Here is a 24,672-nt window from a genome sequence, read left to right on the forward strand (position 1 = left end):
GGCATCGCGAATAATCACACCGTGCTGGCCGACTCGGCACACATATAAAAGTTCTCAAATGTGCGGCGCGCGTTAGCAACTCTCGCGTTTGCGAACGAATTCAGCGTGCGCGTTGATATCTACACTGTTCCATTGCGATCTGCAAAACTCTAAAGGTCAGTTTAAGCAATAAGATGTAGCCCGCTTTCGGCATCAGCGGGTGGACTTTACTGTAGCCCTCCCTTGTTGAGCCTGTATACTGTCACCTCTGTCATATTATAACTGTTCATCTTCGCTGTCTGCTCCTAGTGCTCTTCGTCTATGATTTCTGTGGCTGATCTCGGCGTCTACAATGGCCGCTTCCATTGCTTCGGATGGAAAGGTGCCCTGGCATGTCCGCCTTATCCATCATATTGCGACCAGAGCTTCTTCCCTCAAACCGCCGTCCAATGTCCGGTTCGAAAATCCATTCCATGTCCTAGGACAGCTCAACAAAAAGCAGTGGCTCTTTTTCCTTGTCGCTTTCGCCGCCTGGACATGGGACGCCTTTGACTTTTTCACTGTCTCCTTGACCGCGTCTGACATCGCAGAGTCCCTCGACAGGACCGTGACTGACATCACATGGGGCATTACGGTTGTCCTGATGCTGCGTTCCGTCGGCGCGATTGTCTTTGGTCTGCTGTCTGACAAGTACGGCCGCAAGTGGCCCTTCATCTGGAACTGCGGGCTCTTCGTTATTTTAGAACTGGGCACCGGTTTTGTTCAGACGTACGAGCAATTTCTCGCAGTGCGTGCTCTCTTTGGCATTGCCATGGGCGGTATATACGGTAACTGTGCCGCCACGGCCCTCGAAGATTGTCCTTTCGCGGCTCGGGGTATCATCTCCGGCATGCTTCAGGAAGGATACGCGTTCGGCTATCTCCTTGCTGTCGTATTCAACCGCGCCTTGACAACTACCACATCCCATGGCTGGCGCTCACTGTTCTGGTTTGGGGCCGCTCCTCCGGTTCTAATCATCGTATTCCGCATGTGTCTTCCTGAGACGGAAACGTACATGGTGCAAAAGAATATGGAGCGTCTTTCTCACAAGGCCTCGTTCATACAGATGGCAAAAGCAAGTTTCAAGGGCTATTGGCACATCATGGTCTATCTTGTTGTCATCATGGCCGGCTTCAACTTCATGTCCCATGGCTCCCAGGACTTGTACCCTACTATGCTCGAAGTCCAGCTACAGTTTGGTGCCGACAAACGAACCGTGACTATGTGTGTTGCGAATCTGGGTGCTATTGCCGGTGGTATGTTATTCGGACACATGTCAGACTTTATTGGTCGTCGTCTCACCATCATCATTGCATGCATTCTCGGTGGAGCGCTGATCTATCCGTGGGCATTTGTCCGTAACGGGGGTATCATGGCTGCCGTTTTCTTCCTGCAATTCATGGTTCAGGGTGCATGGGGTGTCGTCCCAATTTACCTTTCGGAGCTCTCTCCTCCCGCGCTCCGCGCATTCATTGTTGGCCTCGCATACCAACTCGGCAATCTCGCATCATCAGCCTCTTCCACAATCGAAGCCACAATCGGCATGCGCTTCCCTCTCGAGACTCCAGCCGATGCGACCATCAGGCGCTACGATTACGCTAAAGTCATGGCTAGTTTCATGGGCTGCGTGTTTGGATTCGTGCTCGTCGTCTCGTTCTTTGGACCCGAGAATCGGTCGGCTGACTTATCCGTCGGATATGCGTTTGAAAGTCAGCGTGATGAGGAGGACGATGACGACGTTGAGAAGAATGCACCAGATGATCCTGAGAAGAATACACCCGCAAAGCATCAAGGGACACGTGTTGCATAGTCTGTGAATTGGGTCTTTATTTGTTGGATTAGGTGGTGGGATCTCATAAGCAATTTAGTTTTAGCTCAGTTGAGAATGTCATCCATTAATTAATACGTCCATGTCGTAATATCTATAATCCAGTTGTGGGTCTGATATTAGAGAGGGCCGTAGTACAGGCTCAGGAGGCGAAGAAGGCGCGGGTATACACGGTAGTGAATAATAACTCGAACGAAGCTTCATTTAAAATTTAGGTTGATGAGATGAACTGTGGAATTGGGTTTCAGGGGGATTTCACTGACTCACCAGTCACCTCACCATGAATCTCTCTCTACACAAAAAAATCAGCCTGCGAGCAGTTTCCTAGTGCATGAATTTGTCCTCTTTGGGACCTCTAAACTGTTTCATTAATTAATTCTATGTTAACATATTATGCGTGCAGTCCACTATACATTTCATAATATTTCTACATCTAAAAATACTTCCCTTTCAATTCCGGCGCGTACTCAATATCATTATATCCCACCTTTGACTTTGGTAGATAGAAGGTATCACGGTTATACATCGCAAGCGGAATTCCCTCCTTGACCTTGGCTACCAAGTCAGGGTTGGAAATGAAATACCGTCCAAACGCTACCAACGTATCCTCACGAGCAGCAGCGAATGTTTTCGCGGTCTCTGCTGTGAATCCACCAGCTGCAATCCAGGTGCCACTCCACAACTTACGGTACGGATCCGTGCTCTCGTCGGCCTCGGGCTCACGGTCCGTTCCGCCGGAAACGCGAGGCTCGACCATGTGGATGTACGCCAGGTTAGGATGACTTTCCTGCAACTTTGATACAATGTACGAAAACTGGGGATAAGGGTCGCCCATCCCCATAGACTGGAACCGTGAAAACGGGGAGAGTCTGATACCGACCTTCTCGTCGCCGATAGCAGCGGCCACCTTGTTAACGATCTCAAGCGGAAATTTGGCCCGGCCTTCGACAGAGCCACCGTACTTATCTGCACGATGGTTGCTTACATCCTGTATAAATTGGTCGATGAGGTAGCCGTGCGCACCATGGATCTCCACGCCATCAAACCCAGCTGCGACAGCATTCTTGGCCGCAGTAGCGAATGAGTCCTCAAGAGTGTGGATTTCCTCGATCGTGAGCTCTCGGGGAGTAAGGTGTCCTCCATCGGCGATAGCGCTCGCGCTGAAAACGTCAGGTTGCTTGGTGCCTGGGTTGACACGACCGATAGCCCAAATCTGGAGGAATATAAAACCCTTCTTCTCGTGCACGGCATCGGTGACCTTTTTCCAGGCTGCAATCTGCTCCTCGGTATAGATGCCGGGAACATTGCTGTATCCGCCGGCTAAGGAATGAGCGTCAGTTGCTTCCGCGATGAGGAAAGTGCCGGGGACGAGGCAGCGCTGGGCGTAGTGTGCGGGCATAAGGTCCTCGATTGGTGAGCCATCGTCTTCGTTGCGGAAACGCGTGCATGGCGCGAATGCGACCCGGTGGCTGAGCTCGAGCTTGCCGAGCTTGATAGGGGTGAAGAGGGCATCAGACATTTTTGTGCAGCGTTAAGTATGTGTGCGGTTGCTTAAAGCACTACCTGGGCCAGTGGGGAATTCATTTATTTAAGAAGGGGAGAAGAGTTTTTCCTAACAAATGTCGCCATCCATTCAAGGTTTGGCAAATCGGCTCCGAGAAAGGACGCAGACGCAGGGACGGACAGAGAAACAGCAATTCTGCAGCGTCGGGCTACCGAAGGCCAGTATTCCGACTGTGAGAATCATTTATTGACTTCTTAAGTCTTTGGCGATTATTAAGCAGTGTTAGTGATTAATTTTGTCACTGAAATTCTCGAAACGTGTGTCCAAAATTGCAAGTTCGCCGCAAGTAAACCTTATTTGTAAGTCGGCTCCTCTGTGGCGCGATTGGTGCGGCTCACTACTGCTGAGTGTATTTGTAAGCTGCTCAAGTCAATTCTTCACTCCAGTGGCAAATAAACAATCTACTCTTCGGATATATGGAACAAATTGATACTCACGGACAGTTAAATAAACTTGCAGACATAATCCCGATGCTTTCATCTGCTTTTGATGACAAATCGGTCCGCTTCGATTACGTCTTTTTTCCAGCACATTTCTATTAAGTCGCAAAGTTCAGGGGTAATCAACGTTCGAACTTGTCTCAGGTACGTTCATCGCTATGTGTAAGTTAACTTTTAGATAACTTCTCCTCCTGCCTTTGTTGCATTTCGGTTGAAGCGGACGTTGCACCATTTTATCTATAATAAGAATCTATATATATACAATTATTTTCTATAATCATTACGGTTTGCAAAGGCCTCCATTATAGAGGACAAGACCACTTGGCGCACAAGGTGTTGCTCTTGAGAGCGTAGATTCCGCACAGATTCGCGTAAAGCGACTTCAACTGTTCTAGATCGTTTCCAAAATTAAATGCATGCAATCAGAGCACAATATATTACATTAATACACATAGAGTGGGACATGTATATAACAACTACATATAAATAAACATGACACACAAATTGACTTTTCGAAAGAACAAATAATCAGAAAAATACTACAACATAAACCAACTACAGCCAATACCCATATTAAATTTTGTGTTCGACTATTTATCGTCGAAAGAAACCAAAAGCATTTCGCCGAGAAGAATGTGAAATCTCATTATCACTCTCATGTATTGTGTTTAAACCGGCTTACCGCCGATCCATTCACTCCACCGCAAAACCTCTCCCGGAATAACACCCTCCCGTTTGTTCGGCAGCTTCTCTTTCAAGCACTCCGCAAACAAAACAGCTGTCAGCGGCTCGTTAAACAACGGGATAGCGAAATCAATAGCATTTCTTCTCATAATATAGTCCTCGTCCAACAAATTTTCGGCCCGCGCGTTGGCGAGGTTAAAAACGCTTCGAATGTCGTATTTTTGAAAGACCTCTCGGAGTTTCCGCTTATCAGTCTTTGGGAATTCAATCACAGTTATCTCGATTGGCTTGCCCTCAAATGTGATGTCTGAGAGTGCGGCTTCAAGATACTTGCGGACAGCATTAGAGGCGACGTAGACCTTGTATCCCATTGGCGCAAGGATTTTGGCGACCTGACTAAGATGGTCGGCTTTAATGTCACCGCCGAAGAGGATCCCGGATGGTGGAACAGGGAGCTTGAAGTTCATAGTAGCCTGCATAGAAGTCCAATAGGCCTCGTGCAAATCACGCCCAAAGCATGCAACTTCACCAGTGGACGCCATCTCAACGCCAAGGAACGGATCAGCACCAGCCAAGCGAGTGAACGAGAACTGAGGAACTTTGACAGCAACATAACCTCGCTTTATCGCCATCAAGTCAACTGGCTCGGGAACATCCTTACCGAGAAGAGCTTTAGCAGCGACATCAATGAAATTGACTCCGAGAACCTTGGACACGAACGGGAACGATCGGGAGGCGCGTAGGTTACATTCGATGACTTTCAAATCCGGTAAGTCCGGGCTTTCGGGATTCTTAGCCTTAATGATCTGCATGTTAAATGGTCCTGAAATCTTAAAGGCGCTCGCAACCTTGTCTGTGATCTCCTTCAATCGCGCAATGGTGGTGTTGTCAATTGACTCAGGAGGAAGCACAAGAGTAGCATCACCAGAGTGAATACCGGCATTTTCGACGTGCTCCGAGATGGCGTGGACGAGAACCTGCCCATTGTAGGCGACAGCATCAACATCAATTTCCTGCGCACCTTCGATGAACTTGCTAATAACCACCGGGTGGTCAGGTGAAACTTCAGTTGCGAGCGTCAACTTCTCAATGAGCTCAGACTCGCCCCGGATAACCGACATCGCGGCACCAGACAGGACGTACGAAGGACGAACAAGTACAGGATACCCGACCGTGTCTGCGAATTCCTTGGCAGCCTGGAGAGACGAAAGTTCCTTCCAAGCCGGCTGGTCTACGCCTATCGAATCAAGAGTGGACGAGAACTTGTGACGGTCTTCAGCCTTGTCGATATCCTTAGGATCAGTACCGAGAACCTTGCAACCAGAACTCTGAAGCTTGAGCGCAATGTTCTGAGGAAGTTGGCCACCGACAGAGACAACAACACCCTTGGCATTCTCAAGTTCGTAAATGTCCATAACTCGCTCGTAAGAAAGTTCCTCAAAATACAACCGGTCAACCTCATCGAAATCAGTTGACACAGTCTCGGGGTTATAGTTGATCATAATAGTCTTCTTGCCAGAGTCACGGAGAGCACGAGCTGTGCTAACAGCGCACCAATCGAACTCGACAGACGAACCAATACGATAGACACCAGAGCCGAGAACCATGGTTCCATGTTCATCAAAGGTAATGTCAGATTGCGTTGCGTTGTAAGTAGTGTACAGGTAGTTAGTGTCAGCAGGGAACTCAGCAGCGAGAGTATCGATCTTCTTGACGAACGGCATGATATCAAAGCCCCTTCTGCGCGCACGAACTTCGTCCTCCGAGGAGCCGACAGCAAGCGCAATCTGCTTATCTGAGAATCCGAGCTTCTTGGCCCGCAAGAGCACATCCTTGGTCAGACCGAAGAGCGAACCAATGTTCTCAAGATTCTTTTGCATATTGACAATATTCATCAGCTTGTACAAAAACCACTTGTCGATTTTGGTGAGCTCGTGAACTCGGTCGACGGTGTAGTTCTCGTGCAACAAAGCCTGTCCGACCGCGAGCCATCGACGATCACTTGGGTTCGCAAGAGCAGAGTCGAGATCTTCGAATTGAGCGCCTTGGAATCCGATGAATGATGGATCGACTTGACGAATTGCCTTTTGGATAGACTCTTCGAAAGTACGACCAATAGCCATAACCTCACCGACAGACTTCATGGACGAGCCGATATCGCGTTTAACATGTTGGAACTTTGAGAGATCCCATCGTGGAATCTTAGTGACAATATAATCAAGCGATGGTTCAAAGTTGGCGGAAGTAGTTTTGGTAACGTGATTAGGCAGATCCGGAAGTGTGTGTCCGAGAGCGATCTTGGCAGCAGTGTAGGCGAGTGGGTAGCCAGTAGCCTTGGATGCAAGAGCAGATGATCGAGAGAGACGAGCGTTGACTTCAATGACGCGGTAGTCCAATCCATCAGGTTGAAGGGCGTACTGGACGTTGCATTCACCGACGACTCCCAAGTGACGGATAATTTTAATAGCGGCCGATCGGAGCATGTGATACTCCTCATCGGACAAAGTCTGAGAAGGCGCAACGACGATCGAATCACCAGTGTGAATTCCAAGAGGATCGAAGTTCTCCATGTTGCAGACGGTGATACAATTGCCGGCAGAGTCACGGACAACCTCATATTCAACCTCTTTCCATCCCTTGAGTGACTTCTCAACCAAGATCTGTGGCGAAAGACTCAAACTCTGAGATGCCAGATTTCGGAGTTCAATTGGGTCGTTAGCGAATCCAGAACCGAGACCACCCAGGGCATAGGCGGATCGAACAATTATCGGGTAGCCGACCTTCTCTGCAGCTGCGAGAGCGTCATCAACAGTAGAGACAGCAATTGACTCGGCAATAGGGATGTTGATCTCTTTCAATGCTTTGGCGAACAAATCACGATCTTCAGAAGTTTCCAGAGTCTTAATAGGAGTACCAAGAACTTTAACACCATATCTGTCGAAAACACCCATCTTGTCGAGCTGGACCCCAACGTTCAATCCAGTCTGGCCGCCGAAGGTCAAAAGGATTCCATCTGGTCGCTCGCGTTCAATGACATAGGTAATATATTCCGGGGTAACCTGCACGCCATTAGCCATTTTATCATATATCTCAAGAATGACTTACAGGGAGATAGTAAATCTCATCAGCCAAAGCATGAGAAGTCTGGTTGGTTGCAATATTCGGGTTGATCAAAATCGACTTTTTGGAGGCTTCCTGAAGAGCCTTAATGGCTTGTGAACCTGTACAAAGGCATTAGCGTCGGTGTTCATGATCATTTCTTCAAGTATGATCCAGGCCGGGCTCCGGTCATGAGGTTCAGTCCTTTCACAATATCAGTTGCCACATACCGGAATAATCAAACTCGCCGGCCTGTCCGATGCTCAAGGCACCGGAACCAACAACCAACACCTTAGACACTTCAACGAGATTTGGACTCGCGTTAGGAATGATTGTCGAGGCACCTTGATAAGGTCCCCTCTTGCCAGCGACTTCCACAGCAGGTGCTGAATCTCTGCAACATGTTGCCGACGAAAACTTGCGGGCCAATTTCAAAAAAGAAAAAGTCCGAGAAGCAGGGAATGTCGAAGACGCGTTTGGCAACGGGATCGCCCGATGAGCGGCAGCGGTCCACGCAGTTGCTGGTGTCCGAAGAAGTATTAACCGCGGCATTTCGTACTTCTTCAGTTCTCTACTTGCTGAGATACGAGTCTCGAGATCAAGTACAGCTGAATTATTCGGAAAATTTGTCGGACAATCGAGTCGCTGGGGGGGACCCAAAAATTCTGATGATGTCGTGTGCTCCAAAAGATTTTTTCCTCCTCCACCAAACTTTACGAGTCACACAAATTGTGGTGGGTACATAGATACTACGAACAATTGGCATGCGCTCGCTTATTTGGTACTACGACTCATAAAAATATACTACCTATCTAACGGAAAAAAAGGAAATATTCTACATAATTATTATACATTATTATGCCTAGGTAGCGACAAAAGTAGTAATAAATTGTGATGATGATGGTGATGTGAGTCACACTATGTTTAAAGTTCATTCCGCATCGTCATAGTGGAGGATCGATGATGTCCTTTTAATGACATGTGGAAGTGATGAATCCCTTACGAACCACAGAGCAATGAAACGTCTGGATCGAACTAAATCAAGTGATCCGAAGCTGTAAACTTTTTTTAACAGTGAAATTAGAGAGAGAGATTTTAGTGATCCCTTCAGTTTGATCATAATCGCATGGCAATGACCCTAACCCGGATTTCCCAGTCTGGCCAAATCAGCTACGTGTTCCGTGGCTTCAAGATTACCCTGCTAGCTCAATTGGCAGAGCGTGAGACTCTTAAGATATCTATCGTTAGTTATCTCAAGGTTGGGGGTTCGAGACCCCCGTGGGGTGATTTTTTTTCCAATTTTTTGGCAGCACCATGGACGTTTCGTGATTTGTGGGGGCCATCTCTATATGTAAAAGATAGGAATAACACGGAGTAGATATGCAAATAATGCCAATTTATGGAACGCCTGCAACTGGAGCTAAAATAGATCTGACAGCCGACAACATTATACGAACGCTCAGACAGCAGCATACTTAAGAAAATGAAAAAAGACAGTCTGTGTAAGGCGATGGATGATAAGGGATCGTTCAATTGTCATAATATCTTTGTGACTATTCTAATTGTTAATGTTCAGTGACTGAATTACTCCACATTAGTGTTGATCAAAAATCGCGTGGTTCGCTTTTAATTGCATACACAATAGAAGTTAGCCGAAAGTAATGACCCAAGTTGCTCTAACTATTTCATGCATGATGGGCAAATATTTGACTTGTGTCCAACCTTTAGTTTCGGTATCTTGTACCCAATGTTACAGATGAGGCTTCATTCGTGCCTCCGGGCCAGCAGTAATTACCCTAGCCCACAATAAGGCGCAATTATTTGAAGTTTATGGTGTATACCGTATTTCTAATTTGTGTTTGAGGTTAAAGTATGAAAATGGGCATGGCTATGACGCCAACAATCAATGCTTCAGCTACTTCAATTGAATTGTACGCATCTAACTACCGCGTCTTCGATCTGTTTAGCGGACACTCTATAGGACATATTGATTTCATAACATAGTAGACAGGATGTCATTGGAATCAGCATTGGAAGAGGAGCGTTTGGAAATTCTGAAGCTCCTGGATGCTAAGAAGCCGAAGGCTCCCGAGCCTTTGGCATTACCGGCAAGGACTTCGCGTTCAGCATCGCCGATGAGGTCTCGGGACTCCAGATCACCATCAGAAGGTCGTGGAGGATCTGTTGGAGGGCCTTCTTTGACAGGAGGAATGATTACGCCGTCATCGCTCGTGAAGAACTTTCACAATCTCTCGCCTGCTGCTCAGGAGCTACTTCTTTCTAGTACATCAGTACCAGAGCTAATTAGAGGATCTAATCCACCATCGTCTTCGGACCGCCAACGGCGGCCATCGACGGGTTCTATGCCGAGCTCATCGATGCTGCTGCCATCAGCTGGCCCTGAACTTCCACCGTATCCGACACTGGGAAGCGGTTCGTCCTCTATGTTGCTTCCGAACTCAGCAGCAGCACAACATCACCGCGCGTCTTCTTTTGGGTCATATTCTGACGGTGGATCACTACGGAGGTACAAATCTGCGGATGACGAACAGGCAGTTCGAGCGTTTATGTCCCAGTTGCAGTCACAGCCACAATCCTCAGCTGTGCTGGGCTCCCCAACGCAATCGCCGCAGATCTCGGGTGGAGGGCCGATGTCGCCAGCTGTGTCAGCGTCCAGTCGGTCACGTTCACCCGCTTCTACACGGCGACCATCGCTACCGCAGCAACCAGAGGAGGATTTCTCTAATGCGTACCGACGTCTCTCAAATGCTGCGTTGTTAAAATCTGGTGGTAAACTCGCGGCATTGGCTTCGAAGCGGTCACCGTCATCAGATTCTCGGCTAGAAAAGGATGAGGAAGATGAAGGTGCCATTGAATCGTCGTCTTCTTCTGAGGAGGATGACGCGAACTCGGATGAGTCAGATATTGAAGAACAAGTTTCGAAGTTGGAAAAGACGAGCAACACTAGGCAGCCACAAAGCCTGTTAGCGGCTATGGAAGAAGAACGGAAGGCAGTCGCTACCGCCAAGAAGTATAGTGTCCAGTCACTTATTGCACCGCCGCCACCGTCACATATTGATGGAGCAGCATCTTACAAGCGGCATCTCATACATCCAAAGACGGCATTCGACCTTGTAGAAGACGCAACCAGCTCATTCAATTCCCCATATACATCAGATAATGAGGAGGCCATTGATATCCAGAAAGCGGTCAACTTGCCCATTAAAGTTTCGGACATTGAGGCCAATTCTGACGCTGGACGTGTTTTGCGGACAATTACACGCGGAGATTATGAGACAATCAGCAAGGACCCAATGCTGAAAAAGCGTTCCTATATTGTTGCTACAGATTCGTCTGCTGAGTCTATGTATGCTCTCGAGTGGACTATTGGTACGATTCTACGTGATGGTAATCTCATGTATGCTGTTTTTGCAATCGAAGAACCTGAGGATACGACGACGCCAACAGCTGATGAGTCTGCTGCAGCGTCCGCTTTGGAAAAGGAGAGGATCACTGCTGCAAAAGAAATTACATCGGTAATTGTGAAGCTGCTCAAGAAGACTCGGCTGCAAGTCGAGTGCGTCGTGGAGGTAATGCACTGCAAGTCGCCAAAGCACCTTCTTTGTGACGTGATCGATTACCTCTCACCAACGATGGTCATTCTTGGATCGCGTGGTCGGTCTGCGTTGAAAGGCGTCTTGCTTGGGAGTTTCTCGAATTACTTGGTAACGAAAAGTAGTGTTCCAGTCATGGTAGCAAGAAAGAAGTTGAAGAAGTCGAAACATCATCGCGGAGCTATGCCGAAATTCAGCAATAATTTAAGAGAAGGCGTTACAAGTTTGAGTTTGGCGAAAGTCGATTAGGATTTGCATTTTGTTATATTATCACACATATACAGTTTGGAAACGGCGTAGTAGACAGAATACGAGGATGGATCGTTGCAGGTTGAGTTTCATTTCTTTTCAGATTGTAAATTAATTTTCTTCATGTGTATCGTGCATGCAAACTTTTTTGGTTATTGTGATGTATAATACATGACTTCAATAGGATTCAATTGTGAATCAGCCGATTACCTATTTCTATCCCAAACACTCTTTTTCTTCCGCTTGACAGCACCATAGATATTGCCGGTACTGAGATCCCAGTTTTCGCCCATAAATTCATCTTGCCGCGGTTTCTTCCGCTTGTTCTTCCCTTCATCTTGCAATCGCACATAATTTGCTTCTTCATATCCGCGAATCTTCTCTTCTTGCGCCTGTGCCCGCTGCGTCCGAGTACCACCTCGTCCGTGACCCAGAACGTTCGCGCCAACCGACGGCGCAGCCTCTGGAGCTGTAGATGTAGTCTCTTCCAGATATTCCTCCAGAGCCTGGTTCCGGTGCATCCGGTTGGTCTGCTTTGCAGCTGCTTGACCTGCCAGGGCCTTTGTGGATGGAAGCTTTGTAGGATTAATCTTTGGTGGAACGTACTTCTTGGTCGATGAACTTGATATCGTTGATTCCCTTGGAGTATTAGCCACCAATAGATTGGGCCGAGGCTTGTAGGAAAGCGGTAGATCGTCTTCCTCTTCGTCCCCATCGGTGCTAGCAGCTCTCGTTTCTGAATCTGACTTCTCGTCGTTGTCGCCTGACTTTTCGATGTCAAAAGCACCCTCGTCAGTCGGTTTGCTTTGCTTTGTGGGTGTTATAGCCCGCAACATTTTCTGGATCTGATACTCTATCTTCTTTTCCAGTGGCCGGACACCTCGTTCAAGAATAACTCTGTCGGTGACCAGTAGTTCTCGGATAGCTTTGTCCAAAAGTTTCGGATCCATGCAGACCTCCACTTGATCCTGCGACTTCTGTTCGTCGCCGTTATTGTCGCCTGCTAATTGCGACAACGCAAAAAGAGATCTCAATCCAAGATGATGTACATAGCTAGCCATAGTATCTGCCTTAAGTCCAAGCAAGGAAATTCCGGGAGAGCGTTTCCCGAGACCGACAACTTCATTTGACTGTAGTAGATTATCAATACTTTTCGAAGTTGCGTCGATCGATGAGATCACCGTCCTTAAACCAGAGACAAGCTCGTCCGTTGGACTTTTTCTTTCCAAATCCGTAGCTGAGTCGCTCATTCTGAGGGAATGTCTTGTCTCACCATGCAGTTTCGAATCAAATGCAGAGCTGCTCTCACCTTGAAAAGAATGGCGATTTTGGAAAAACTTTTGGCTCTGAACTCCCAATTTTGCTGATGACCCAAAGCTTTGCGCAGTCCTTAACAGTAACTTAAAACTCCCAACCGCCCTGTCGCACAGACGCGGAATTTATGTCCAAAACCACCATATTTACGCCAACAATTGGGGCTTGTACTTGCTCACACCAGCGTACGATGAGGTGATGGTCACAATTAAGCCGGCCGGCACCAAGAGTATCTCGCAATCGGTCGCCCACAATGGCTCAATCACTGAGTAGACGAGTGAATTTGCCCCCTAGCGAAGTACCATGCAAGTTCTTTAGATCTGGAGTTTGTCGGCGGGGGAATTCCTGCTGGTTCAAACACGAAAGCTGCAAGTCGCTGTCAGTGCATCCTCTGAGGGGTGCATCAGCGTCAGCGATATCTTTGGTTACGAAAGCAGCCGAAGTAGATGAATTTTTTGAGACTTCCGAAGGCAATGAAGTGAATGCTCAGGCAGAAAACAGCTCAAAGGCTGGGACTACTACCACGTCTATCGTGAGCGATGGCCGGTGCAAAGAGCAACCAGAGGACGACGAGGATGTCGACAAGTGCGCTATTTGTCTCGAAGTGCCGACTGTATTTGGTCTCCTCCTCAACTGTGATCATGTGTTTTGCTTGTCGTGTATGCGCGAATGGCGAACCACCTCCGGCATGGCCACTAGGGAGTTTCTGGGGACATTGTCGGAGAACTCAACTGCAGACACTTATACAGAATATCGTGGCGGGAATATTACCTTGGCCGACCATTCATTGCGTGCGGAGCGCCGGCGAACGGAAGTTCGACTCAACAAATGTTGCCCCCTCTGTCGCAGACCGTCAGACTTCATTGTTCCATCGTCACATCGCCCTGCAAGATCGACGACCGGGGATAGCAGCCGAAAGTCGGGTGAGCACGCAAAGCAGTTGACGAAGCAGGAAATTGTTGATGCATACTTGACAACGCTAAAGCATATACCGTGCAAATATTTCGCGGCGACTCGTTCATGTCAGTTCGGCAACGATTGCCACTACGCGCACCGCGCTCCAGCCCAAAAGGTAAGGGGAATGACGGGCAACGGACGTTGTAGCACATGCCCCGAATCTCCTCTGCGACAGGGAACGGCTGATCCATGTCGTGAATATGTGTTCAGTCCCCTAGAACTTTTGCAATGCGCCAGCCGTTTCAGACGGCAGCGTCAGCTACAGTACAGTCGCATGGATCGTGACGAGGTCGACCAACTCGCGGACGAGCTACTGTTCTACGGACGTATGCAAGATGACCTGCCTTATGAAGCCATTCCAAGCGTGTTTGATGTCAATCCTCGACATAGCGTCGAGCCTGATCCAGTCCTGATCATTTCTGAACACATATCCCGGCTCCGAGCACTCGTTCTCGAACGCCATGGAAACTAGGTGAATTGAGACGGGCGAGGACTGCATATTGCATTAAGTGTGTGTCGTCATATGCGGCTGTGTATTTTATATTGTTTAGGGATTATTACTTGGCGTATGAGAAATGTGTTTGGTTACCTGGACTTAATTTGGCAGGGTTTGGTATTAGGAGAATTGGTCGTGCTTGAATAGTTGATCGTCGTGTACGTTAATATGTTTGATTCTTGACAATCAGTGGCAAATTGGCATTCCATTGACAATGATCATTCGGTAATTAACTACAAGTACAACATTATCGTAAACACAATAATTTCTCCAAAAAAGACCCGGAACACCAGATACAGCTGCAATTTTTTCTTGACTTTAAACGGATCATGTAGTTTCATCCAAATGATTCGCGAGATTGTGACGGGAAAAGTCTAATGCATAGATCTAATCCTGTAAATTTTGTAGTCCTCGACGCAATTCACTTAAAACAGCGCTTCCCTTGGCCGTAAGGTGACCTAAAAACCACAAAATTAGAACTTGAACGACGGCGAACAATCATACGACGATCATACCTCGCTGTCCCCAGGCAGCGCCCTTTGACGACGTGCTCCAGCCTTTCTGATCCGTCTGATAGATAGCAGCCGTAATTTTTGGATCGCCCTTGTCTGAATTTCTAGCCTGCTCCAGCGCGCTCGCATAGCCTCGATTCAAATAGTCCTCGACCTCGCCACTGTTGAAGCCTCTAACGGGAACGTGTTGCATAGGTGCGAATCCATTATTGTCGCCTAGCCGCTGTTGATTCGGTCCTTGTCCCTGTGGCTGTTGCTGCTGAGGCGGCTGTGACGACCGGCGTCGCCAGTTGGAGTTGTTGGAAGCTCTGTGGGTATGTCAGGTAATCTAGTCAATTGAAAACAATAACAGACGACTTGGATCACAAGATGATGCTCCGAAAGTAAAACTAAGGACTAACCTGTGGTCATCAGTCATTCTTCTATGGTGTTAGCATAAAGAAATGTAGACCGTCTCGAGAGTGTGTAAAACCGAGTATAAGATTCGCTACGTTGCTGTCATGTCAATCAATTTGTGTTCGCCGAAGAAAGTTTAGCGGAGGCATAGCGGGGAGCATCTGGTACATCGCCCCACTATTGTGGTATCATCACTCAGCTAAATAATCTTATACCTAAACTAGACTGATATAAAGCAGACATGCAGGCACCATTTTCGGTGCCAGCTTTGTATTCAGGAAAGAAAGGTACAATCAGAGTGTCATCAGGGCGAAACATTGTCGAATGGAGTCCATCAATTGCACCAATTGATAGCCATGGCGGCAATGGCAATGGGCAAGTAAATGGCACAGTTGTTATTAGACTTGATGATATAGCCGGTACGTGCACTTCTGCTTGATGATTTAAGTAGAGAACCCGCATCGGGTCAATGGGGGACTCGGAAAATAATGAGTCCTACAGGTCTCCAAGCATCTCCCGCGACGCATGCGAAAGCTCGATTACGGATAACGACTACTTCCCATACACAGTTTACATTTGAGGTACCGACGCGAGCGAACCTAGAGGCATTGAAAGCCGTCCTGGCATCTGCGAATGCAGCATCGTCTTCATCATCGGCCGCGCAATCGCCGTCTGCTTCATTAACGCCTGCACCAACTACTCCCGGAGCTGCTTCCAAATCTGATCCGACCAGGAAAATAGTAATACCGACCAAAGGCCTAAGCGATGCAGATTTGCTTGCAGATCGGACACTCCAGATAAGTTTCCTAAAATCGAATGGCGATCTTCAGAAACAGTTTTTAGACGTAGTTGTGGGGCAACAACTACCACCAGATGAGTTTTGGAGAACCCGGATTCCGTTATTGCGAATGCATTCATTAGTTCTCGCACAGCGCCGTGGGCCTTACAATGTTCTTGCCACGGTTAAGCCTGTGAGCACAACACAGTCGGAAGCTACAGGTGGAGGCGCTGGTACAGCGCAAGTGAAAGTTTCATTGTCCTCAGATAAAATTAGAGATATATTCCTACAATATCCAGTTGTTCGACGAGCATACGACGAGAACGTTCCTCCGTTAGTTGAGACTGCGTTCTGGTCAAGGTTTTTCTTGTCGAAGTTATGTCGCAAGCTACGGGGGGAAAAAATCGGATTGAATGATACACCCGACAACGTCATGGACAAATATCTGGATCTTGATGAAGATGGAATGACGGCTGAGCAACGTGAACTTGAGAATGAAAATGCGAAGATCATGAGGTTTGTCGACGTCGAAGCCAATGAGATGGATGACAGTCAGGTGAGGATCCTGAAATGGAATATGAGCCTGCAGATGCTTACAACACGCAGAGGGCTGGAAATCGACCTGATATAACAATGAGGCAAACTACGCATAAGGACACACTCTCCATTATAAGAACCATGAACAAATTGAGTCAAAAGATAGTGGCAAGCGTAGAAGGGTATGCATAGTCTCTATTAATCATAACTCTATAGCTAACAAGTAGTCAGAGAAGCGCAACAGCCACTCGAAGAGCAAGAGCAGCTTAAACAGCGGGAATTGGCGCTTGAAGATCTGGAGCCTGTAACGGAGATTTCTCATGTTGAACTGCATCTGCATCGGAGTACTGATTTCTTGTATTCGTCATCTGCCGGGAAGGATGTCGACGCAGCAGCAACTGATGTCAATGGCTCAAGAGCGTCTAAAGTGTTAGAGACCATGACTGACTCTCTTTCAAACTCCTCTGGATCAATTCATGAACTGCTGTCGTCAGCGGTTCCGTCTTCATCCACAATATCTCACGCACAATCACAGGTGTTCAAGCTTATTAACTCGCGAAGGCGTACTGAAGAGAATCGGCATAACGGTGGCGATTCGGATACGCCACCAAGTGACGCAGTGACGCTGCGAGATATGAAATTGTCCCATACTACTGCCATAGAATTCCTCCACCACTTCTGGTCAGCGCTCTTGTCAGGGGAGCCGTCACGCGCTGTTTCAGCTTTACCACTACTTGTCACGTCTGTCGAGAAGAGCAAAACGCGATTGGAAGCTGTACTTGATCGGCATGTGAGCTCGAATGCATCTCAGGATCCGGCTACGCTGGCGCAGGAGAAAAAGCGAGTGCAAGGATATGTTCAAATCACTCTTGATGCACTGCAATCTGCAGCGAAAACTTATCACGATCTGGTCAAGGAACAGCAAGCAGCATTGACTGCAGCTCAGAGTGAGAACACCACGCCTGCAGGAACACCACGTTAGTGGGTTTTGTACATATTTTACTATCACTACCATAGGATCCGGCGGCTGTGGAACTAGCAACAGCCCAAACTTCCAGGGCAAGTAATAAAGTTCGATGGTATTACACTGCCCTTAGACAGACTGTCTGGACTTCATATGAATTTGTTTTGCCAACTTCTCACTCGTTGCGAATGGAGAGTACGCCGTCAGACCCGGTGACAACAGCTGTAAGGTTGGGATGTACGCGGCGGCGCTTACTTCGCCTCAGCATATATGAGAACGGCAAACTGTATTGATTTCGTCATATATGATAACGGCAAACTGTATTGGTTTCGACACAAGCTCTATGGGAAGCAGATATATCACACGATCTGTGGATCAAAGATAATTGTGTGAATCGTACTTGGTACAAATCGTCTGAAATGCGACAGTTCTGTTAAGTCAAAAACGCAGATACGGATCTGCTGTAAGCGCATAAACATACATTGACTTCAAACTATAATTATTACAGCCTTTGGTGCACCACTCGTACCCAACACACAAATTTGCCTCTCGTTAATTTTTTCATTTGCGTTCTGATTCTTCTGTACTGCCATAGTCCATTCCGCCATCCGCCTTTATACTCCACCATTTCATTTCTCTAAAATCCTCAAAAAAATTTTAAAAGAAGAAAAATAGGTTCTTTTTTTATTGTTTTTCGTTACCAGCCGTCTGATTCGCATTGATCCGTTCGGCTATTTAATATTGTGGTGATATTTCTAGTTGGGAGATTTGCAACGAATAAGAAAATTTTTGCGTCAGCAAGAATTTAGGAATATAAGTTTATCAGATCCCTACTCTGTTGTGACTTGAGCGTTTAGAGATTTGTCATTTCATTGATATATCTTTATTCGCTTCTTCAGATTATACACGGCTCTGCAGAAGGTATAGATTCCTTGCGCGTACAGCTCGCAACAGTCTATTGAATTCGTTCTGACTTGATTGCGCAGACTATTACATCTAATTCATCTTATTTCAATTAAATTCGACAACCGCAGTTGAAATGTCCGACGTTACCGTTGCCGCTGCCACGGAGGACTTTAAGAACCTTGCCGTTGAGTCTACACCTGAGCCTGCTACTGAGCAGACCACTGAGGTTTCTGCAACTGAGATTCCTGCTGCCAATGGATCCAACGAGGAGACTAAGACTGAGACTGAAGCCACTCCCTCGTCCACTCCGGCGGCGGGCCCTGCCCACTCTGCTTCCCTCTACGTCGGCGAGCTTGAGCTTACCGTCACTGAGGCTATGCTTTTTGAGCTCTTCAACCAGGTTGGATCTGTTGCGTCTATCCGTGTCTGCAGAGATGCAGTCACCAGACGTTCGCTCGGATATGCATATGTTAACTTCCATAATGCTGCTGATGGTATGTTGCAATCCAAACCTGAGGTGCTATAGTTTGTTTTGAAGCGCTAATATGAGTAGGTGAGCGAGCTTTGGAGGAATTGAACTACACTTCTATCAAGGGCCGTCCTTGCCGTATTATGTGGTCGCAGCGTGATCCCTCGCTCCGCAAGACCGGAGCAGGAAATGTGTTTATCAAAAATCTCGACACCGCCATCGACAATAAGGCTCTTCACGACACATTCGCTGCTTTCGGTAACATCTTGTCCTGCAAAGTTGCTGTTGATGAGTACGGCCAGTCTCGAGGCTATGGTTTCGTCCACTATGAGACCGCCGAGGCTGCTGACAATGCTATCAAGCACGTCAATGGTATGCTTCTTAACGACAAGAAGGTCTTCGTTGGCCACCACATCGCCAAGAAGGATCGTCAGTCTAAGTTCGACGAGATGAAGGCAAACTACACGAACGTTTATGTCAAGAATGTCGACTCTGAGGTTACTGATGAGCAGTTCAGGGCCTTGTTTGAGAAATACGGTCCTATCACTTCCGTGTCTCTGGCCAAGGATGATGAGGGCAAGTCTCGTGGTTTCGGCTTCGTCAACTTTGAAGACCACCAGGAGGCGTCTAAGGCTGTGGAAGAACTTAACGAGTCTGAGTTGAACGGCAAGAAATTGTATGTTGGTCGGGCACAGAAGAAGCACGAGCGTGAGGAGGAGCTGCGCAAGCAGTACGAAGCTGCTCGCATCGAGAAGATGTCCAAATACCAGGGCGTCAATTTGTACATTAAGAACTTGGACGATGACGTTGATGATGATAAGCTTCGTGAGGAATTCTCCGAACACGGAACCATCACATCTGCTAAGATTATGCGTGATGAGAATGGCAAGTCGAAGGGTTTCGGCTTCGTGTGCTTCTCTTCACCAGACGAGGCCACGAAGGCTGTTACTGAAATGAACCAGAGAATGCTCAACGGGAAGCCCCTGTACGTTGCTCTGGCTCAGCGTAAGGATGTTCGCAAGTCTCAACTGGAGCAACAGATCCAGGCGCGCAATCAACTCCGTCTTCAGCAACAGGCAGCTGCCGCTGGTATGCCTGGCCAGTACCTTCCTAACCCCATATTCTACGGACCCGCAGCTGGCCAGCAACCCGCTGGATTCATTCCTCCCGTCCCTGCCGGACGTGGTGTTCCATTCCCTGGCGCCAATCCGCAGATTCTTCTCCAGCAAGGTGGCATGCCACCTCGGCCAGGCCAGGGTGTTCCCCCGCAGCAGCAGTGGCAGCGGGGAGGTATCTCCGGCCCTAACGGTCAGCCAATCCCTATGTACGGCATTCCTCCTATTGCCTATAATGGATATATTCCCGGCCAGCCTCCTGTTCCTATTCCAGGTCAGGTCCCACCTCAGCAGATTCCACAGCAAGGCGGTCCACAGCAGCAGGTCCCTCCCCAGCCATCGCAGGGTGGACGCGGCCCGCAGCGAGCCAACAATTACCCTCAGTTCCAGGGTCAGCAGGGACGTTCCAACGGACCTCGTGGAAGCAGACAACACCATCAACCTCACCGAAGGGATGAGGACGGTGTCGCGCCAACCGCAGCTCCTGCTGCTACCACTCCGGCGGCTCCCGCTGCCGCTCCGACGGGATCTGAGATCACTGCGGCATCTCTTGCCGCTGCTACCCCTGAAATCCAGAAGCAGATTCTTGGCGAGGCACTCTACCCTAAGATCGAGGCTGAGCAGCCTCAGTTGGCCGGTAAGATCACCGGTATGTTGCTTGAGATGGACAACGCCGAACTGTTGAATTTGTTGGAGGATGACTCCGCATTGAAGGGTAAGATCCAGGAGGCTGTTGCTGTGTACGATGATTACTTGAAGAATAAGGAGTCGGAGTAAATGTGATGGAGAAATGATGACGGCAGGGCATGACGGGAGATAATGGATATGGGGCGTGGATTGAAAAGTTCGCTTTGTCTCTTGTTTGTTAGTGATGCTTGTATTTCTTATCCTCTCGTTGTTTTGTATTTTTTTGTGTTCATTTCGCTTTGTTTGCTTTTACTTGTTATCTTGTAGCAGTGGAATACTTATAGTCAAAAAATTCGCGGGCGTCTCAGCAGAAAACCATCTTTTGCTTGTAGATTATTACTGCAAGTCCAAAGGATTCACTGGAGTGACGCATGACTGCATCATGACGTCGACAGTGTAGTATTGCTGTTTTCAGCGCATCTTCCTTAATAAATCACGGCATAATACCATTTACTGTCATATGACTCATCACGAATTAGTAGAGTAGTTTTTGAGGTTCCGAAACTGATTTTGGAGTTTGATGCATTAGCTTCGTGCGGCGTATGTTGAAACTATAAATATATGGACCAGACAGCCGAAAGGGAGTAGCAACGGGGCTATTAAAATATTTACTGCTGCTGTCACATTGAGCCAAACACCGGGTTATTACAGGTGTAGGTAAAACAGGAAATATGCTACTAGGTGAGCTAAGCGGATTAGAGACTTAGATAGGACATGCCAGACTTGTTCAGGATATTACTTCCATTTGCAACATTCACATGAAAGACCTGACGGAGCGAAGTATAGCTTCAGTTGTCCTGCTTCGTCCGCGGAGCGCGATCCCTCGACCATACAGCGGTACACCGGTACGCGGTCATTATCTGCCCAACCCGCAATAGATATCTAATGTCTTTAGTTCAAAAGGAATACTTCGAGTGCTACGGCGAGTTTCATATAAGCTTTTCAAAGGCCAACGCGTCCGCAACAGTAATCTACGAGCACATTGGTCATACAGAATCAAGGATGTTTCGCATGACAGATGAGGTCCGAAATTACATGAAGTCACATAAGTACCGTCCGCCACGCCAAATTTATCGAAACCTGATCCAAATGACCAATGTGTCTTTCGAGAAGCCTGAAGCGCACATAATCACGGGAAGCAAGTCTACAACTTCTGGCTTTCCCTGACGCAAGGCGAATGGCATAGGGACGTTGATGATTTTAAATCCGCTCAACTCTTAGTGGCCGAGCAGGATGGCTATGAACTACTCTACGGTCTTCAAGAGCCTGGGATATCATTGGCCTTTCTAACGCCTTGTTTCACCGATAGTCAGAAGTTCAACCGCGCCAAGATGACTGAAGTTTTCATTGACGCCACGTTCGGCACTAACAAACACGGCTTTGAACTCTACTGATTCTTACCGAATACGACCTAGTGTCGCTCCCTTTGTCGTACCTTGAGGTATTCAAGAAAACGGCAAAAGGGGATCACGGTTGACGACGTGGCTCATGGAGTTGCGAAATGCGGGGTTGAAGCCGAAATGGGTCCACACTGACAAGGACTTTGCAGGTATAAAGCGTTTATGCCCATTCCCACTGACATACTTTAGTATTTCTAATCAGAAGTAACAGCGGCAAGCCTCGCATTTGGAAGAAACAATGATGGCTACAATTACCACCTCTGTCTTTGGCATAGCCTGCGTGCAATCAGTCAACATATCAGCGGTAAGGCAGAAGGCAGAGGTGGTGATTCAGTTGATACTGCTCGGACATCCATACGAAAGGCAGCTCTCCCTCCGTATCTACACTTTTTGTGTGGCGAGACGGAGTGGATACTTTCAAGAGGCCCCCAAAGACCGTGTACCGCAGACCAGGCTAATGTTCTTCGTACCATGATTAAGCGGTATCTTCTTAGACATCCTATTTTGCCCAAAGTGGTCGCTGACAAAGGTAGCGCTCCGGAGAGTCTTCATTATGAGACTTACGAAGGGATTCATGCATCGTCCATTAAAGAGATGCTCGAATACTGTATGTTAATTAATCAGCCGAAGATCTTTCGATATTTTTGGTGCAATTGGTATCGACCCAGCGTGGGCAATATAGGGTCTCGATGGGAGATCGCCTCTTTGTGTGGCAGGCCGGGGTCGAGCACAATACTATTTTCGCGCAACACAATGCGCCTGGAAAGTCACTGGAGAATTTTGAAGAAGGATTATACATCACATTTGGTTAGCCCAAGGCTTGATTCGCTTTGCTACATCATTTGTACAGGTTTAATTAAGTCAAGGCTCCATCTGTATTGGCAGGTTGATGCCGGACGCCAAAAGCCTAGCCTGAACTAGGACTTCGTCCATTTATGGCGAAAATGTGCGGACCTAAACCTAATTGATGATAACGTGATAATTCAACGCGATCTTCTATATCACGCGGATAAAGCAGAGGGAATATGTAGTTGTCCTTCCTTCATTTTCAATTCTAGGTACATGTGCAAGCATCTGGTATCTTGTCCAAAGGAGCTTACGACCCCTACTTACACTTCTAGTGTTTGATTACCCTCACCCTGTATCGTATTTTAGGCGATATGCGATATGGGCAAAACCCGGCGATATCGTATCGTGTCCAGCCCTATTAATGGCAAGTCTATCAATTGATGTATATTTTAAGATGCTACCGCTTGGGTGGTGTGTTGTGATGGGTCTGAAAGTAGAGTAACAAAAGTGGTCGGTTGATGCTGTCCCGCAACATACGCGTAGCGCGTTTGTTTACTTCGACAATTGAAACAGGGAGGGTAAATGATGCCGGCATTGTCGGTGATAATTTCAAAACCCTAACCAGCAAAATTGAAATCTGATATTGCACAACGCCACGCCTTCCTGATTGGGACTTGACCCCCCATGCCTTCGTCCAAGTAGGGTTTAGTTTCCGTTATGTAATGCAACGCAACTGGCTGCTAAATCTCTCTATTGGCAAAAGCAAGATACACAGTGCACGTTTAGTGCCTAATGTATACAATCAGGGTTCATTCTAGAGCGTGTTTTAGTGAGATAGCCATTTACGACAGAGAGCCTACAGTTAGAGATGGCCATTTACGACAGAGAGCCTACAGTTACATAGCATGAAGTCTTTTTGTCTCCGAAATCTGTGTCTCGCACAATGACTGCTTCAATGACTTGCGCTTTTCCATCAGTCGAGGAGCCAACTTGGAACGATGGAAGTCGATAACTAGAGCTCGTCCTAGTTCCTCATTCCATAAAACGTTCGGGTATCGAAAGTCTCCATGCACCACCCCCAAGGCGCGGATTTCCCTCTTGGATCTCGCGATCTCATGGAACAGTTCCTCGGAGTGCTCAAGCTCAGTTGTATCCTTACCCCCCCAAGCCATGAGCAGCATGTGTCGGATATCGCCCGCCTCGTGAAAGTAGATCTGTTTGAGGTCAATCGCTCCAAGAAACACTGGGACTGCAGATCCCTGAGCCCTTTGAAGAATACGGTACACATCCACTTCGCGCGAGACTTCGTTCCACAAAGCCGGATGTTGTTCCTTTGCCCAGCACCGTGTAGCCATATGGAACGCAAGTGACCTTAAATGGAGCGCCATATGCACCGCAAGCGCCAAATGGCGTGCAATTGTGATCTAGGTCTTCATCCAGCTGCTGCTTGAGCAGCTGTACCAGGCGCTTGCTGCTAATAAGGTGTCGGTCGCTATCTCGCCCTTGTCGGTGTAGCTCCACATTAGGGCACTGGCTATCCAACATACCACCATGCTGTAGGCCAAGCAGGCACCGCTGCGTGCAAAAATTTGCTGGGTGGTGTTGGCGTTGGCCTCCTCGGTCGCTTTGACCGCCAATTTGGCGTGCACGTCGATGAGACGGCGGCTGCGATGTGATCAGATTGAGAGGCCGCTTCCGTCCAGACGACGCTTGGTTAGTATCGGAGTCTGATGAATCCGACCCTGAACGGTTCATCGTTTCCTGAGACCGAGTAATGGGTCGGTGGCCGTCAGGCTGTGGAGACTCCGAAAGGGAAGATGCCAGATACTCTGAAACCTGAGATTCCGAGCTCGGCG

General features: G+C 47.8%; 11 protein-coding genes and 1 non-coding gene across 12 annotated transcripts; 7 read left to right on the forward strand and 5 right to left on the reverse strand.

Moving 5' to 3' along the window:
• The first annotated feature begins 81 nt into the window (after positions 1-81).
• Positions 82-2,044, forward strand: V1513DRAFT_443484 (major facilitator superfamily domain-containing protein). Its single transcript, XM_066897816.1, has one exon. The coding sequence runs from the start codon at positions 332-334 to the stop codon at positions 1,826-1,828; it is 1,497 nt and encodes a 498-aa protein (XP_066754093.1). The 5' UTR covers positions 82-331; the 3' UTR covers positions 1,829-2,044.
• A 58-nt stretch (positions 2,045-2,102) lies between these two features.
• V1513DRAFT_443487 (uncharacterized protein) lies at positions 2,103-3,492 on the reverse strand. The gene has a single exon (XM_066897817.1). The coding sequence runs from the start codon at positions 3,363-3,365 to the stop codon at positions 2,280-2,282; it is 1,086 nt and encodes a 361-aa protein (XP_066754094.1). The 5' UTR covers positions 3,366-3,492; the 3' UTR covers positions 2,103-2,279.
• A 621-nt stretch (positions 3,493-4,113) lies between these two features.
• Positions 4,114-8,305, reverse strand: V1513DRAFT_443489 (uncharacterized protein). Its single transcript, XM_066897818.1, has 3 exons — positions 7,864-8,305; positions 7,640-7,755; positions 4,114-7,593 (listed from the first exon to the last, which is right to left on the reverse strand). Exons 1-3 carry the CDS (start codon positions 8,183-8,185, stop codon positions 4,519-4,521), a joined length of 3,513 nt encoding a protein of 1,170 aa, XP_066754095.1. The 5' UTR covers positions 8,186-8,305; the 3' UTR covers positions 4,114-4,518.
• A 523-nt stretch (positions 8,306-8,828) lies between these two features.
• On the forward strand, positions 8,829-8,919 carry V1513DRAFT_t49. Its single transcript has one exon. It is a non-coding gene; the product is annotated as a tRNA-Lys (tRNA).
• A 623-nt stretch (positions 8,920-9,542) lies between these two features.
• Positions 9,543-11,719, forward strand: V1513DRAFT_443492 (uncharacterized protein). Its single transcript, XM_066897819.1, has one exon. The coding sequence runs from the start codon at positions 9,646-9,648 to the stop codon at positions 11,494-11,496; it is 1,851 nt and encodes a 616-aa protein (XP_066754096.1). The 5' UTR covers positions 9,543-9,645; the 3' UTR covers positions 11,497-11,719.
• V1513DRAFT_44701 (uncharacterized protein) lies at positions 11,439-12,926 on the reverse strand. The gene has a single exon (XM_066898348.1). The coding sequence runs from the start codon at positions 12,744-12,746 to the stop codon at positions 11,703-11,705; it is 1,044 nt and encodes a 347-aa protein (XP_066754097.1). The 5' UTR covers positions 12,747-12,926; the 3' UTR covers positions 11,439-11,702.
• Positions 12,927-12,954: 28 nt separating this feature from the next.
• V1513DRAFT_443494 (uncharacterized protein) lies at positions 12,955-14,502 on the forward strand. The gene has a single exon (XM_066897820.1). It carries the CDS (start codon positions 13,064-13,066, stop codon positions 14,237-14,239), a length of 1,176 nt encoding a protein of 391 aa, XP_066754098.1. The 5' UTR covers positions 12,955-13,063; the 3' UTR covers positions 14,240-14,502.
• On the reverse strand, positions 14,450-15,262 carry V1513DRAFT_443497 (uncharacterized protein). The gene is made up of 2 exons (XM_066897821.1): positions 14,779-15,262; positions 14,450-14,721 (listed from the first exon to the last, which is right to left on the reverse strand). The coding sequence occupies exons 1-2, from the start codon at positions 14,966-14,968 to the stop codon at positions 14,651-14,653; spliced, it is 261 nt and encodes an 86-aa protein (XP_066754099.1). The 5' UTR covers positions 14,969-15,262; the 3' UTR covers positions 14,450-14,650.
• A 150-nt stretch (positions 15,263-15,412) lies between these two features.
• V1513DRAFT_424877 (uncharacterized protein) lies at positions 15,413-17,468 on the forward strand (the record flags this gene model as incomplete). The annotated part of the gene is made up of 4 exons (XM_066896097.1): positions 15,413-15,590; positions 15,673-16,505; positions 16,556-16,668; positions 16,718-17,468. 4 exons carry the CDS (start codon positions 15,413-15,415, stop codon positions 17,466-17,468), a joined length of 1,875 nt encoding a protein of 624 aa, XP_066754100.1.
• A 553-nt stretch (positions 17,469-18,021) lies between these two features.
• On the forward strand, positions 18,022-21,077 carry V1513DRAFT_443501 (uncharacterized protein). The gene is made up of 2 exons (XM_066897822.1): positions 18,022-18,850; positions 18,910-21,077. The coding sequence occupies exons 1-2, from the start codon at positions 18,490-18,492 to the stop codon at positions 20,715-20,717; spliced, it is 2,169 nt and encodes a 722-aa protein (XP_066754101.1). The 5' UTR covers positions 18,022-18,489; the 3' UTR covers positions 20,718-21,077.
• Positions 21,078-21,385: 308 nt separating this feature from the next.
• Positions 21,386-22,839, forward strand: V1513DRAFT_458216 (uncharacterized protein; the record flags this gene model as incomplete). The annotated part of the gene is made up of 6 exons (XM_066899677.1): positions 21,386-21,472; positions 21,531-21,769; positions 21,814-21,984; positions 22,091-22,176; positions 22,230-22,696; positions 22,744-22,839. The coding sequence occupies 6 exons, from the start codon at positions 21,386-21,388 to the stop codon at positions 22,837-22,839; spliced, it is 1,146 nt and encodes a 381-aa protein (XP_066754102.1).
• An 873-nt stretch (positions 22,840-23,712) lies between these two features.
• On the reverse strand, positions 23,713-24,657 carry V1513DRAFT_478907 (uncharacterized protein; the record flags this gene model as incomplete). Its single annotated transcript, XM_066900287.1, has 2 exons — positions 24,179-24,657; positions 23,713-24,147 (listed from the first exon to the last, which is right to left on the reverse strand). Exons 1-2 carry the CDS (start codon positions 24,569-24,571, stop codon positions 23,713-23,715), a joined length of 828 nt encoding a protein of 275 aa, XP_066754103.1. The 5' UTR covers positions 24,572-24,657.
• Between the last annotated feature and the right edge of the window lie 15 nt (positions 24,658-24,672).

The sequence above is a fragment of the Lipomyces chichibuensis genome (genome assembly GCF_038497645.1).
Source record: "Lipomyces chichibuensis strain CBS 12929 unplaced genomic scaffold V1513scaffold_12, whole genome shotgun sequence".
In the NCBI taxonomy this organism is placed as follows: Eukaryota; Fungi; Ascomycota; class Lipomycetes; order Lipomycetales; family Lipomycetaceae; genus Lipomyces; species Lipomyces chichibuensis.